Genomic DNA, 16,046 nt, shown 5'->3' on the forward strand with positions numbered 1-16,046 from the left:
AAACAGTCAACTGCAGTGTGGCTCCATTGGCTTCATTAGGCCAGGGTCATTTTCCTACTCTTGCTGCGGTACATTGCAAGTATTTAAAGCAGTAAAACTTGCACCAAGAGGTATGTTGCTGTTTTTTCCCTTTGAGGCAGTAAGAATTCTTTTTCTTCCCACACTCTTGTGCAGTCTCTCTTGAAGTTGGTGGATCTGCTTTCTTATTTTATACTTAATCATGAATGTCTACAGCAGTTATTCCAGGGGGTGTGGGCAAAGTGAAACAATGAAAGGAGTCAGTGGCAGGGTTTGATTAAACACTTCCAACTACGAAAACAAGTTCAAAGGTCAAGAAACAATAATATGAAATATAATTGAGTGTAAGATGTAATTATGAAAGAAAATTTGGTATAAAATTGATAAGAAAATAAGAGCATTTAGATATAAGATAATAAAAATAAGACAACAATTAAGCAGAAGTAGTAAATATTTTAAGAACCTGAAGGGGAAGTTGTGGGAAGTCATGGGAAGGGGTTTTTTTAATGTGATATGGTTGAATATTGTGAACTTCAATAAAAAAAAATAAAAAACAACAATGAAAGAAGAAGGCTAGTTTCTCACAAAAATTAAGGAGAATTGTGCCTTCACATTTTGCCTTATAACTCAAGCTTTACAAAAGCTTTAAAAAGAAGAAGCAGAAGAAAGAAATCGGGGAATTTGGCAGTTATGGTTCATCCGGGGGAGGGGACTGCCCCCCTCATGGATGCTCATGTACTTACTTTACTTATAGATCACCTTTCATCCAAACAGGATCACAGGATGGTTTGCAGTGCAATAATAAAGCAATAAAAATATAATCCATAAAACCGTCAGCCACTGAACATTAAATAAAACCAGGTGTTTACTTGATTTCATTCAACCTGAAAATCTAAAATAATCAATCCAATTAAAAGCAGACCCCTGACGGAATCAATTCTATTAGTTCAAAAAGTAAATTGGAATACTGTCATTGGGTGGTATTCAATTAAGTTTTCAAGTCTAGACATGTTGAAATTAATAGACCTAATTTAGCTATGTTCGCTAATTTCAGTGGATCTGAGTAAAACTTCTTTGAATGCCACCCATTGTATTTACTCATCTAAGCCATGGTAGATTCATCTACAGTTGCTGCAGCTTCACCTTCTGAAGGTGTTTGTAATCCTCAAAAAGCAAGATTTAAATATTTGTGTTTGATATTTTCACATAGACACCTCTTGCAATTCTAGTGGAAGCCAGGAAAAGTTGTGGTTCTAGTCATTCAGTAAACTGAATTGTAGGAGGGGTCTATGTGATCCAGCAATCCCAGACAATCTGTTAGACTTTTATAATTTGTCTTTGTTCTCTTTCCTCCACCAGCTGTGTTTGATCATGAGCAGCATACTCTGACCTTACCAGCAGTCAACAGCATCACCTATGTCCTCCGCTTCCTTGAGAAACTCTGCCACAACCTGCGTAGCGACAACCTCTTTGGGAACCAGCCATTTACTCAGCATCATGTGCAGCACTCACGCGAGTACGACCACGACAGGTACCTACCAGGTAGGAGTTGGGGCTAAGAGTTGTTCCAGTATGTCTCTGCAGATTGAGAAGGTTTTACCAAACAAAATGCAATAGCGCAGATATATTTATTCCCCAGGCAAATGCCTTTTGGGGTGTTTTTTTCTCCCTTGGGTTCATTCTGCCTGCAGGAATTCCCCTGACAAAGAACTGGAAGGGTTTAAGAGCACTTCCTTTGTAAGCAGGGCTGGGTGCTCTGTGTGATGAGACACCTCAGATTCTGTGCTCTGAGTATATTATGGTAAACCTATAAACGTAGTGGTGGCCTTAGATTACTGTGAAGCATTACAAAGGTTTGAATGGATTTCCTATGTATCTGCTACTCTCTGGATCCCCAAAACACCCACCTCCCATTGAGGAACTAGGTCTTTTGCTGAACGGTGCTTGCAGTCTGCATAACAAGAGCCATCCGGAAGTGAGACATTAGACAAGTTCTGCTGGCCAGTCACCATGTCTCAGAACTGCCATGGTAATTCATTGGTTACTTGGAAAGGTGGAGATAGAGGTTACTGTCTGATAGATAGACAGATAGATAGACAGATAGACAGATAGACAGATAGACAGATAGACAGATAGACAGATAGACAGATAGACAGATAGACAGATAGATAGATAGATAGATAGATAGATATGCAGGCACTGGCAAAAAAAAAGCAAGGCTTAGGGCTAGACATAATTAATTGTTCTTTTCCCTGTGCTAATTGTCCCATATGTCACTGGATGGTTTCTATCTTTAGGAATTTGACACATAGGAGTCAGCGCTGTGCAAAAGAAAATGTGCTAATGATATAATGGATGAGCTGTATCTATTTCTGTGAGTTTGAACACTCAGTTTTATCAGGTTGCACCCTACCGCTGTTCAGAAATGTCATACATAGACGTGAACTAACTTCACACTTTTAGTCATGCTCACTGAAACTAAGACACCCAGGTTCCCTACAGTCAGCCAATATATTTGAGAACCATTTTGAAAAGCACCGTCCAGCGCATCTACTGCCACACCCGCAGTTGTAAAGGAGCAGAGCTGTGTGTCATCAGCATATTGCGGACAATGTACTCCAAAACCCCTACGTCTCTGTGGTCTATTAAAACAGTGCTGTGAAAAATTTGAGCCTTGATTAAAAATGTTCAGCAGTTTCACATTCAGAAGAACTGAAGTAATATCATTTCTTTTCCTAAATTGCACACACGCTTAAAAGGTAAAAGAATGGCTTGAGAACAGTATGCGAAGTGCCACTGTCCCTTTCATAAGCCTTTCTTTATTGAATGGACCAAAGTGCTGGCAGGTATTATTTATTTTGAACCAACTAGATTCCAAAACAATGGCGCAGTTCTGCAACTCTGATGTCTATTGACTGAGGTTCAGGCTTCCATGCATAGTGGAAGTTCTGGTGATCTTGGGCAGGGCTGATTCCCAAGGAAGACTCTGATCCTAAGCAGGGCTTGTTCTCTCTTTCTAGACAGGAGCATTTCGTTAGATGGCTCTCTACTGGGACCAGGACGGGGTGCAAAGAGATATTTACAAGATTCCCCTCCATACAGTGCTCTCTCCCCCAAGTTACCAAAGAATGACCATCACCCTTTGGAAGGTGAGCACAGCATATTTTTCCCAGCCTGGCTGTTAATATTAATTATGAATCAGCAGCATAGGTTGATGAAGATATAGAAAGACATATAACAGCTCCAAATCTAGCATGCTTCTATCCCGGTCATTCATTGTTTAAGGTAGCTTTTGCCAGCTCGGTGGTTTCCAGATACTTTAGATTACAGCTTCCACCCCCCACCAGCATGGCTGTTCTGACTGAGACTGATGGGAGTTGTAGTTCAAAACATCTGAAGAACATCAGGATGGCAAAGGTTGATTTAGGGCTATCAAGACAGTAACTTCCTGCCCTTTCTATGTCTGTTCTTGAATCTACAATTAGGATTGAAGGAAGTGTTTCAGGGAAAGGGAGGTACCTCCCTTCCGCACCTCCCAGTGCTGGATTGAACAGCCTGCTTGGTCCCTGATAGCTGTGTGCACCATTGAGGGGTGAAGCAACCCAACCCCACTCCTGGCCCCCCAGACTTTTCTGACCAGCTCTTACTGAATTTTGAGAAAGTCAAGACAGGGGAAAGGGGAGTTTCTTTCCATCCCTTCAAGCAATCACTACATTTCCTGAAGCCTCCTGCTTTTTCTTGTACACAATACAATTATCCAGTTGTCTTCAGACAATCCAAATGCAATGTTTACAACATGACTTCTTTCCACAATAAGCTTCGTTTGGCATCACACTTTGGAGCTGGAAACCTTCCCTAGCTCCATACTGTCTTGTTCCTCACAGCAAATGCATGCAAGTATGAAGCTGCTGGTCTTTGGCTTGCAAAGACCTTTATAATCCTTGAGTAGCAATTGGAGCTGAATCAACTGTAACCCCTTATGATTATTATAGCTTTTATTATTATATAGTTTTGATGGTTTCAGAGGTAACATACTGCTGAATGCCAGTTGCTGGGGAACAATAGCACAGGAGGGCTATTGCCTTCATGTCCTGCCTATGGGCTTCCTGGACAATGATGGGCATGATGGACCCTTTTTTATGACCCAGTTGGCATCTTATGGAATAATAATAATAATAATTTATTATTTATACCCCGCCCATCTGGCTGAGTTTCCCCAGCCACTCTGGAAGTTTCTTTCTCTTTCTGACAAGAGTTGGCACTGTAGGTGGGAGACCGTCCGTAATGTCCTGTTGACTGGTACTGTTCCCCAGGTATGCTGCCCTTGGAACAATATTCCTGAAAACATTGTTCAGCTCAATGATGCTGTGGGATTATCAGTACAGTAGAGGGGGCGGGGCTGTGGCGGTCCAGATGTTATGGGACTACAGCTCCTGTCAGCCCCAGTCAACATGACCAGTGGTAAAGGATGATGGGAGTTGTGGTCCAGCTACATATGGAGGCCCAGTGGTTCCACAATCATGCAGTAGAGAATGGACAAAGCCCTTCTACTTTTTTTTCCAGTCTGCAGTCCAAGTTTAACCCATGCAAGAGCCTGCTAGGGATTATTCACGAATGCAGAGACTGAGCCTGTGGCACGCTCAGTACAGTTCATTTCTAATGATAGGATTTATCAGGAAAATCAGGCAGACAGAGAGTGGAATTCTGCATCACACTCTTCAGTCATTCAGTCTGCACAAGCATTTCAACTTGCCAGATGGAACAATTCCACCTCACTTTCCTCACCCCACCCCCATGTTGTTCTGGGGGTCCTCCCAACTACCCTGAAGTCATTGCAGGGATACGCGGGGCGGGGAGAGGGGGGAAAGCCCTGTTGCACAAACAGGTCCTTGCCCAAGGCTGCCACAGACATAACTGGTATAGTGAATCCAGCCCAGATGCTGTGGGATCAGTTGGACTGCACTTCATGTACACCGAGTTTAGCAGCAAACAGATTGGAGTACAGAAAGATCAGTTTTTTCTCTTATTTATCATTGTGGTACAGGTTTCCCTCTGTCACCTGTAGTATTGTCTCCCCCAACCATCAGCCCACAGGATTTAGTTTAAAATTCTCCATATCAGGTTTGCAAGACTCTTAACACATTCTTACCAACCACTGTGAGGTGTAACCCATCTCCTGCCAGAAGTCCTTCCTCCAGGAAGTGGAGACCATGGTCAAGAAGCTAAACCTTTCCTGATGACACCACCTGTGCAGCCAGAGGTTTACTTCTAGTATTGTCCTCTCCCTGACCGTCAACAGGAAGGAGTGATGAAAAAAACCACCTGTGCCCTATGGCCCTTCAGCTTCCTACCCAGAGTTTTATAGTCCCTTATATGTCAAAGGCTGTGTCTGGCAGTATCGCTTGTACCCACATGAATCAGAAGGAAAGAGTTGTGTTCAGTGGGTTTTATCAGATCAGCAACCTCTGTCACATTGTGAATCTTTGTGCCTGGAAGACAGCACCCCTCCCAGGACATCCTGCTATCTCTGCACACTGCTGCCTCTGTCCCCCTCAGTAGGGACTCACCCACCACTACCATGTCTCTTCCTCTTCTGGGGAATGGCAGGAATTGTTCTGAACACTGTGCCTTCCACAGTCCCTAGAAGATTGACTCGAAGGGGATGCGGCCCTTGAGCTGGAAAGAGTTCTCTTCCCTACCCCTGCTATCTTTTTTTATGATGGTCAAACTAAATGAACATGAAATGTAAGTAGCAATAAGTTTGGATTAGTGAATGAAACTGGTAGAGAAGGGGAGGCCACCAAAAGGACTGGAACTCAGTTGTGAGCAAAGTGATTACTCCTCCTCCTTTCCTTTGTTCTTTTCCTGACTTTCTGTCTGGGCAGAAGCAGGCTGTTTCTGCAGTTTGGATGTTCTGGGTACTTTGCAGCATTGCAGCTGGTGGCTGCACTTCTCTCATTAGTTGGTTGTATGTCTTCCAGGTGAAACGTTTGTTTTGAGTGATGGCCTGCCAGGTCCCTTGGAGCCACGCCTAGACCCCATGGACTCCGCCTTGAATGCTGTCAGTGCATCCAGTCCCAGCAGGAATTCAAGAGACTACAGACTTCAAGGATACAGGCACCTTCACCAGCCCTCCAGTCTTTCTCAGTGCAGTACCTCTGCCTTGCATAGACTTAGTGCTGGGGGTAAGGGCAATTAGAACATCTCTTCTCTCTAATGAAGTATCCCTAGCTCCATTCTTGTGTTTCCATGCAATGTATTATTTCCCATGCATGATGGAAGAGAAGGGGGCAACCGGTGACACGGACCATTGTTCATGTGAAAGTGGCTCTGTGCAAACTAACACTGACAAAACGGGTGGCAGTCTTTTGAAAAACGACCATCTGGAAAAATCATGAGCCCTGCAGTATCCTGTCATGCCAGGACACAAATGTGTTTGGGTTTTGTTGATTTGATGATTTGTTTCCGTTGTTTCCTCTAGGCTCTGACAGATACCTTGCTCCTCGAGACACCTCACGGCTGGGCAGCCGAGACCCATCTGGCTGGACAGTGGAAGATGTCATGCAGTTTGTGAGGGAAGCTGACCCACAACTGGGACCCCATGCAGACCTCTTCCGAAAGCATGTAAATATAACCAACAACATGGGCGATTTGTGGGGTGGGGTGTCTCTTTCATGGTCACACTCTCCTCCTGCTGCAAGAATCATGGCACAAGCACTCACAGCCACCATGAGGCAGACTTTAACAAAGAAGCTTTACTTTTTGCCAAACTTTTGTACCAAGTTCCTTTCCCCTTGAGGAGCTTTGGTGCTTGTCTAGTCAGAGGAAGCAAAGCTCCAGGGTGGATGTGCTTGATCATCAGATGTAGAGCAAAGACCAAAGCACAAGAGATAATCTCTGCTGCGTGTGTCTCACTGAAGGCACCACAGGCTCAGCTTCACAAGTATTGTATGACAGACGTCTTGGTTTGCACATCTTGCACAGATCTGTGCAACTGCCCTATTGAAAGCGACATACCTGACTGGGTAGAATGCCAGTTTTTGCACAGTTATAATGTTGTGCGTATACATATTGGAAACTGGTTTGCATCTTTTGTAGCTTTAGTTATTGAAAGCAGTTAATTGGTAATGAAATAATGGTATTTGCATATCCCTCCACACTCCCACTTCAATGTCTGAAAAAGGTGCACAAATTTTATTATATATTGAGCCATTTCAGTGAGAGAGTAGTGCAATAAGCGGGAGGTGTTTTATGTAGAATGGAGGAATTGGGGGGGAAAGTGAGACTGTGAAGTAGGAACATTCCTGGTGGTACTGAGTTGGCAACTGAGCCCAGGAATAGTGATCTATTTTATTGAACTGAGTGCAGCCCTCGCATTTCCATTCTCCTCTGCGCACCTTTTAGCAGGTGACTAATAGCTGGGCTCTAATAAGGATCTGTCTGGTTCCCCTGGGGCCTCTTGGGATTTCACATATTTGGTTCAAGGAATAAACAAAACATCCCCAGCGTAGATTGGAGGGGAGAGTTGAGGCAAGACTTGTTCCCACAGTACATAAAAGGCTCCCATGAAATCTCCCTCCCCCTAAGCCTGGTGATAGCATCATCTTAGATTTCATTTTTATTCATGGGAGTATGTGCTGGTGAAGCAAATCTATACAGTTCAAGAAGGGGAGGGAGATGAGGTAAAATGCTGGTGGTGGGCATTGTCAGGAGAGAGAGAGAAAGCAGGCAAAGTTGACACTAGCTGATAGCCAGCATGAAACCTTGTCTGGGCTTTCAGATGTGGCTCCCTGACAATCTCTCCTTTCAACCCAACAATGCAATTCAGCCTTTAAAGTGTTTGGGCATGACTGGAAAAGATATCCAGTGACTTACAGAAGTTGTTGTCTTCCCTGTTTTTAGCAAAAGCAGAATTGTGCCAAACAGCTTCTGTGCTTGCAGAATTTGGATTTATTTATGTATATGCAAAAAGGGCATAACTGCCTTTGGTGAAGAGCAGTTGGGTTGCAGGGAGGAACAAAAAATTGCTACAGGTCAGATTTTCCCCAAATAGCTATACTGGTTTTAGACAGGGAAGACCACCCTTTTCATCTTTTGGAATAGGAATAGAATGGGTGTCCTTCCAGATGTTATTGACTTCAACTTCCATCAGTTTGCAAAATCAGGAACAATGGGCATTGGGAGTCCTGTCACTTGTTCCCTGTGCCTGCTTTAAACAATTGTAGTGTTGGGAGTAGGGCTGGAGCTGGAACATAGGAAGCTGCCTTATATTTATTCAAACCATTGGTCCATCTAGCCCAGCTTTGTCAACTCTGACTGGCAGCAGCTCTCCAGGGTCTTTGGCAAAGAGCAGTGTTACCTATCACCTGCTAACTGAGCCTTTTAACTAGAAAGACCATGGATTGAACCTGGGACATTCTGCATGCAAAACATGTCCTCTACCACCAAGCTATTGCCCCACTTTGTTGCTAGCCAGCAACAACACTGTGTATATCTAGATGTGCAGCCACATAGTCTCAATATCCTACTGCAGGAGTGGGGAATGTGCGGCCCTCCAGAAGTTGTTGGACTCCATTTCCTCAGCCATGATGACCACTGCTCAGGGATGATGGGAGTTGTAGTCCAGTAACATCTGGCGGGCCACACATTCCCCAGGCCTGCTTTAAAGGTTGTACAGCTGAGATTTTGGTATGTGCCGCTTGTTATGCCATAGTGCCTTACAGCTTTGAAAAAGCAGTGCCTGGAACAAGTTCCATCTTCTATACAAGTAACATTGAAAAGTCCACCAGCCCAGCCATAGCATTATCTCAAACTAGTGCTAGCCCCACCCGTCTCTTTAAAGTTTTGCTTCTGGCCATGTTGAGGCATTATCTTGCTGCGAGAGGCTTGGCCAGACAAATGTGGTTCTCTCTGTTCTGTGTTTCCAGGAGATTGACGGCAAGGCCTTGCTCTTGTTGCGCAGCGATATGATGATGAAGTACATGGGCTTGAAGCTTGGGCCAGCACTGAAACTCACCTACCACATTGACAAGTTAAAGCAGGGCAAGTTCTGAAAAAGAATCCTCCTGGTGCAGTCTTGGCCAAAGTGGCGCTCTCAACTCCCCACGCAGGCAGGTATGCGTGCCTACATTCCTTGCCCGACACATCTCAGCACTATGAGGACACCTTCGCCAGCAGACAGGAGGTGGTTTCCTGGAGGAAGACCCTGGGCACCCCTATCAATCAAATGAGACTTGGCTTGTTGGTACAAAGGGATGAATGCTTCCTCTATTTTCTGCTGATGGTGTTTTGGGACCGCAGTCCAACTTGTAAGGAAGAATATGCTTCTCCCTGTGTGTGTGTATATGTGTGTGGCACTCTGGCAGAGCCACACTCATGTCGGATATGGTTGTTTTGGCCCTTTTTACTTTTCAGATGCCCTGCCTTCTTTTGCTGCCCTCCTCAAGAATCCCCTTCATGCCTTATGAAGAGTACGGTTTGGACTTGAAAGTTGGCAGTGCCAGGCGGTGTTCCCTTTTTCTGTGCCATACAGGACAGATTGACTGCGAGAATCCAGCTCTGGCATATGACAAGCAGCTGCTGCTAACCAGATTGTTTACTCCCTTGGGTGGTAAGGGTGGGTGGGTAAGGCAGAGGACACGCCACCCTACCAATCTCTTCACTTGGTGCTGTTACAGCCTTTTCCTCCATGGAAGTCTCAAGCTAGCAGTTTTACTGAGTTGCTGGCATGTGGGCAGAAAGCTCTAATATTTATTTGGAACAAGGAGAAGGTGATTATGGTAGGGCACAGCAGTGGATCTGTGTTGATATGCCATGTAGCTCTCTAAGTGAGCTGGGAAGAATGGAGAGGGAGGAAAACGTAGGTTCCCTTATCCTAGTGTCGCAGGGCACACAGCTGAACAACTCAAGCTTCCCCCCCCCCCCCCCAAGATCCTGAAATGTTTTTTCTACTTGCTATGGGAATAGCAACTGTTTTAACCTTTTTCCTGAGGAATCAAATGTTTCTTATTCCACAACGGTACCGTTCAACCTACCCCTCCAGTCTGTCGGAGCTGTTCAGTTGTAGCTACCTGACCAAGTGTGTGGGATAGCAGATGGATGGGAAACAGGTATATTTAGATGGTTTGTCCTTCCCAAACTCAAATTGGGAACATGAATTGCTTCGTTTGTATGTATTCTGAAAAACGTTTTAATGTATTTATTTTTTATGGCACTTGGGCAGTGGCCTGCGTTGTCTCATAGTAGAGGGCTTTTTTTTTTTTTTTTTTGCTGCTGGCCAATGAGAATGGGAAAAGAAGGTGGTTAAGCTGGTGCCCCAAAGCTCTGCCCCTCTCCAGGTCCTAGACTGAAACCTCCTTTGCTTTGAGAAAGCAAAGTAGTGTGTGTTTCCTTTCCTCCACTTTCTGGAGAGTAGCCTTGGCAACTTACCCTTTGGGATGAGGACAAATGGACCTTGAGATTCAGTTGTGCTTGGCTGTTTCCTGCCCTACACTAATAAAGTGAGGAAGGGCAGCTTTAAGGTGCATCTCTTCGTAGGCACTTCTCTCTTCCTAACTTGCTACCCTTCCAGTGAATGCCAGGCTCTTGTGGAAGAGTGATTTCAGACTAGCCCAGAAGGAGAGATTAGAGACAACCTAAATTGATAATGCAAAAAATAAAAAAACCCAAGCAATGAAAATTCATAGGCAATAAGCCACTTCTAGGAAGGAGCCAGAGCTCACTGCAGTGCAATGGGGTATTTGTGTGACTCGGCCGATATTTTGGGTTGTCTGGTGTAGCTCTCTTTGGTGGGAGGGGGGTGGTTACCTCTGTCTGCCATCACTGCCTGGCTGCAGAATACCATTTCTGTGAGCACTGCCTGCTGCAGGTAACGGGGGGCAAGGGGCTGCCAATATTCTTTTCTGCACTTATTCTGTTGATTTTGTTTATAAATAAAAGAGTGGGGGGAAATAGGATAGGTGGAGCTGTGCTGTGATTCTCCACTGATTGATTACATGAACAACTTAAGACACTGCAAAAGAGTGGGGCCAGGGATTCATCCATCCAAAATCAGTACTGGGTCTCTAGGCTTATCAGGAAAAGCTGAGAGAAACATCATTCCATCCCCACGCCCTTAACAACAGAGTCTGAGATGGAGGCAGTAGAGACCACTACCAAGTTTTCCACTTGCAACCCTGTTTTTCTCATACCCTACAAGAGAATCTTCCATTTACACGTTAAATGCATTTAAATATGATCTAGCACAACTGAAATGCATACACAGGTAAGGGTTAGGGTAACTCGTACCTTTTGTATGTATGGTAGGCAGCTTTCCAGCCATGCAAAACTCGAAAGGAGATTTCTGCACATGCACTGTTCAATTTTCAATCGAGGTAAAACCAAAAGCATTTATATCACTATTCAGTGACACATTCCAGCTGGGCAAAAACACTCAAGGAGGCCATGGATCATGAGAAGGTGTGACCTGGGGAGAGTGTCAAGGACCAGTGGGAACAGACTGGAGTGCTGCATTTGACCCCTAAGACTTGGGTTCCCTACCACTGACACACACACACACACACCCTCAGTTGCTGCAGTCCGGGTATTTGCTCACTGCAATTCTAATGCCTTCCTATTGCTGGTATCTTGAAACCTTGCTGTGGTATTTAAGCTTCAAATTGGAAGCAGTTGTGTCCATCTTCCTTTAGGTGAGCAAGTACTGCTTGTCCACAGGAAGCATAGGCCTCCTCCTTCATTGTGGGATCCAACTGAACACAGGTTAGAACTGTAAGTAGCAAGGGCATCTATGACCTCACAATTTAAGCTCTATTAAAGAGACTCAGAGGAGACAGGCCAAAGAAGGGCCTACCTGGAAGCAGCAAGGCTTCTGAACAACAAAAACCTGTTCAGTCCAGCATGAGCACCACCTCCTTCCATGGTAACTTGATTTTTGAGGATGCTGCAGAGGGTTGGGAGATAGAAGCTATCCTTGGGCAAAAAAATTAACTCTGGCAGAGGTTTATAAATGGATAGAGAGAATGTTCTACTTCTCATACATTGCAAATTAGCCTGATTGGATACTAAGTTCTAGCAATCAGTAGGGATAATTCTCAACATCATTTATACTGAAAGATACTGTAATGGCCACTTGCTGGGATGGCTTTTTCAAAAGGATTAGCCATTGATGGACACAGGCCTTGTCTCCATGAATATTAGCCACTGTAGGTAAATAAAACCTCTTGGTACAGAAGCAGCATGCAGCCAGGGACCACATGCTGAAGATTAATAATGGCACCTGCTCTTGTGAGCTCCTAAGTGCATCTTCTGGCCACTTTTGGAATTAGAGTGTTGGGATATATGAACCTTGGGTTGAACCCAGCAATTATGTTCTTAAGTCTCATTGACCTACTCTATATAAAAGAGAGGGCCAAGGAAAAGCAACTGCCTACTGGCAGATTGCAATCCTTGCCTCCAGGCAACATAATGACTGCTAGAAGCAAAATTCAGGTTTATTGTGGGTTCTTTTCCCCCGTAGGCTTTGAAACCATGCCAAGGCCTTTTCCGCCACAGTTCCTGTAGCTCCCTGTTTCTTCATCGACCACAGAAACAAGCTAGAAACTAGTGACCATACTTCAGTCATGTGCTAAGTAATAAGAGTAAGTTCAGCATAGAATTAGCAAGGCAGTCTGGCCTCCTGTACACCAGCCAGCTATACCCCAATGAGGAATAAGAGCAACTACCACCAATCCCGCTTCTAGAATTTTTCAGACCATTTTTTAGGTCTGCAAATGGAAGCAACAACCATTCCAGAGATCATAGTAGAATGTGCATTACCAGTTGACAACGTTGACCAGGCCACAGAGCAGTCTTTGACAGAGGCAAAAGCTGAGGAGGTGGTAGAAGAAGATGAAGATTCTGGGCAGGCACGTCCCTATGTTCTCTACGTTGGCAACCTGAACCCCAAGTATTCCCGCGAAGTTCTCTGCAGCATGCTCAAGGACATCTTGGGCATGGCTAGCTTCACCCTCCAGAGACACAACATTGAAGTGGTAAAGAAACGCAGGCAAGCCTATGCCTTTGTCCAGGTAGCCACAGACTCCAGCTTGGAGCATGTCATAAAGCAGCTACTTGCCTCTGAGGCAGAGTCGGAGCTTACCAAGGAGCTTGTGAAGAAAGGGAAGAATCTCGTCGTGGGACATGGCAAGACGTTTGCATTTCATGCCAAAGGTAACAAAGAGGTAAGGCTCCAGCAATGGGAACACTGAAAGAAAATAATCATAATAATAATTATACCCCGCCCATCTGGCTGGGTTTCCTACAAAAGAGAATATTCATTAGACCTTCAGAGTACTGTACATTACATTTCTTGATACTGATCCAAGCAGTGAAAGGAAATAAATTAATCACCTACATTCCCGCCCCCATTTTTTTGATAACTTCTATAGTCAAACATCTAAGGCAAACACCCCAGATTTCACTTTCAAAGGCAAACACCCCAGATTTCACTTTCAAACTTCCAATGACTGTTTCATAATCACCCAGGTCAACTTGTTTCGTTACTAGATCAACGCATTTCCTCTAGCTCAGCTCCTACCAGTCAGACCCTATTGCCTCCTTTTGCGTGTCTCAGATGATGAGTTGTCTAACTCCCAGCATCAGTGTGAGACAGGGAGAGGGTTGTTAAAGGGATTTGTATGTTATAGCCATTATCCAAATGGCTTCCTAGTTTAAATGACGCTACCTCCCCCCACCCCCAAAGAATTGTATTTGCTATAGCCCATCTCCATGGCATTTGCCCTTACCTGTTTTTTCCTTGTCATGTCTGCAGAGTGACTCTGTTGGCAGCAGCTCAGAAACTTTTCTGGGAGGGCAAGGGTATGAGAGAAGCAGGAAGTTGATTCTAAACGAACACCATCTCAACCGCATCAGAAAGTTTCCTCAATACTCCTGTATGGCAGAACGGCCAGAGGCCTTTCTGAGCGGCACCCGCTCAGACAGTGCCATTGTCCAGAGAGCGATCGTAGGGAAAGAGTGCCTATTCTATGGAGCTTCCATGGGCAACGAAACCCGGAACGTGGAATTCAAACGTGGAAGTGGGGAATATCTGGCAGGTACCCTAAAACATCATGTGCGGAAGTATATGTGCGCATTTCTCAACAGTGAAGGTGGCAGCCTTTTTGTGGGGGTTGAGGATAACGGCATGGTACGTGGAGTCAGGTGTGACCACAAAGATGAAGACAGGATCCGGCTGCTCATAGATTCTCTTTTGAAAGGCTTTAAACCACAGGTTTTCCCATCGGACTACACGCTGAGCTTCATCCCAGTTATCAAAGCCGAAGACACTGGCATCTTCCTGAAAGTTATCCGACTAAGTGTTCATCCTCCAAAGCAGAACAAGCCGCTCCTTTATGAAACAGACCAAGGGGAAGTATACATGCGACGGGAAGGTAGTATTCAGGGCCCCCTTACTGGCAGCGCCATTCAAGAGTGGTGCCGGCAGGTAATTTTCAGTTTTTGCACAGCCTAGCAGGATTGAAATCTACTGGTCTATCTCCAAGTGAAATGCAAGGCTTCCCCAATTGTTTTAACAATTGTTACCATTGTTAAATGGAGGAAGGGTCATAGCTCAGTGATAATCATTTGCCTTGCATGCATGCTGAACTCCTGACATCTTCCCTGCCTGCAACCCTGAAGAGCAGCTACCAGCCAGTGTAGAGAATACTGAAGGGTGAACTAATGGTCTGGTTCAGTATAAAGCACTTTCCTGTCTCCCCCCCCCCCTTCTCAATTAGGCTGTTGAAATGAAAGGCAGAGAGGAAATCCCTAAGTGGATTTTTGTGTGTCACTTTGGGTCTGGATTTTGATACGTGGCAGCAGAGTGGGAGAGTTTTTATTTTGTCAAAATTATTTGCAACTTGGCTCAATAGGCATAGGGAAAGTTTAGCCACAGACGGGCACCTTCACTGCTTTCTTCAGAAAATGTTACACTGGAGCTAGGGGAGGATAAGAACTAAGTGGCTTGTAACTACCCTGAGGGTATAGGGCGGTATATAAATTTAATAATAAATAATAATGACCTTTAAAACATTTAAGACTAAATTACTTTCCATTGGTTATCAGTGAGGAAGTGGACCTTGTTGTTAAAATAGATGCCTCAAAATATGAATTCTATTAGGGAAAAAATTATAAAACCTTTTGATCAGCTTCCCACATAGTTATAGCCCAAAAAAGCACTATTGACTAATTCTGTCCCTGGTGGACTGACAATTGTGGCAGCCATAGCAGGCAGATGCAATAAATCACATTATCTGCTTTCTTTAGCCTTTGATTGCTATTCTTTGCTTAATGATGCACACCGTAGCTATCACTTACTGCTGCATTTGAACCAAGCCAAACACCCTGGCCTGAAATACATACTGCCAATTCCCTCAAATCTATTCACCCTTCTAGCAAAACTCACTGCCAGAGATCAATTTTGGACAAAAAGGTAATTTGGCAGCAGCTGCAAATATCTGAAAGGAAATAACTCCTGCTTTTTATAAATTTCCAGAAATGGACGGAGGAGATCAAGAAGTTGGAGGTGAAAATAGAGAGCTTGCTGAAGGAGAAGGAAGCCTTCCAGCAACAAAATACCAGCAATGCTACCTGCTGTTTTTTCAGGTGACAGCTAAACACCACCAGTAAAGAGCTTGCGTCTAACAGGTTTCTTGTATTTGTAGGTGGTTTGCAGGAAGACTTCTGGAGCCATGACTGGGTCTTATTCCTAAATTGGGTACCTTCTTCAAGGCTACTGGAGAGCATTATTCTCCTTTGGCATCAAGACAGCACATTAACATTTAAACTCTGAATGGCACCACTGGATTTTGCTTCCTATGGAAAAATGCCATACATGGTGGTAAAGCTATGAAAAAGTGGGAGGGAAAATTTGTGTATTAGCAATCTCTACAGATAATTAGCCCTTGCTTTCCATAACAGCATTTTTCTTCAACTACTTATCCAGGAAGTTGCTGACATAACCCATTAGCAGGAAGGAGAAACAGGTATGAAGT

The 16,046-nt window shown here is 44.4% G+C and overlaps 2 protein-coding genes across 9 annotated transcripts in view; both read left to right on the top strand.

The window, feature by feature from the left end:
- The window catches only part of SCMH1 (Scm polycomb group protein homolog 1), a 43,923-nt gene extending 32,950 nt beyond the window's left edge, over positions 1 to 10,973 (top strand). For 4 of the 8 annotated variants that reach the window (XM_083512153.1, XM_083512151.1, XM_083512152.1 and 1 more), the window contains 4 exons: positions 1,378 to 1,560; positions 6,000 to 6,203; positions 6,500 to 6,642; positions 8,946 to 10,973. In XM_083512153.1, coding sequence (XP_083368279.1) covers positions 1,378 to 1,560; positions 6,000 to 6,203; positions 6,500 to 6,642; positions 8,946 to 9,071 — 656 coding nt within the window. In that variant the 3' untranslated portion in view covers positions 9,072 to 10,973. Of the gene's footprint in view, positions 1 to 1,377; positions 1,561 to 3,038; positions 3,168 to 5,999; positions 6,204 to 6,499; positions 7,077 to 7,298 lie in introns of all 8 variants that reach the window. The other 4 variants (XM_083512148.1, XM_083512149.1, XM_083512150.1 and 1 more) reach the window with 2 other exon arrangements.
- Positions 10,974 to 11,805: 832 nt separating this feature from the next.
- SLFNL1 (schlafen like 1) lies at positions 11,806 to 15,698 on the top strand. Its single transcript, XM_083512210.1, has 4 exons — positions 11,806 to 11,935; positions 12,533 to 13,235; positions 13,826 to 14,497; positions 15,548 to 15,698. Exons 2-4 carry the CDS (start codon positions 12,786 to 12,788, stop codon positions 15,659 to 15,661), a joined length of 1,236 nt encoding a protein of 411 aa, XP_083368336.1. The 5' UTR covers positions 11,806 to 11,935; positions 12,533 to 12,785; the 3' UTR covers positions 15,662 to 15,698.
- The last annotated feature ends 348 nt before the right edge of the window (positions 15,699 to 16,046 follow it).

The sequence above is a fragment of the Podarcis liolepis genome (genome assembly GCF_965112155.1).
Source record: "Podarcis liolepis genome assembly, chromosome: 7".
NCBI classification, from domain to species: domain Eukaryota; kingdom Metazoa; phylum Chordata; class Lepidosauria; order Squamata; family Lacertidae; genus Podarcis; species Podarcis liolepis.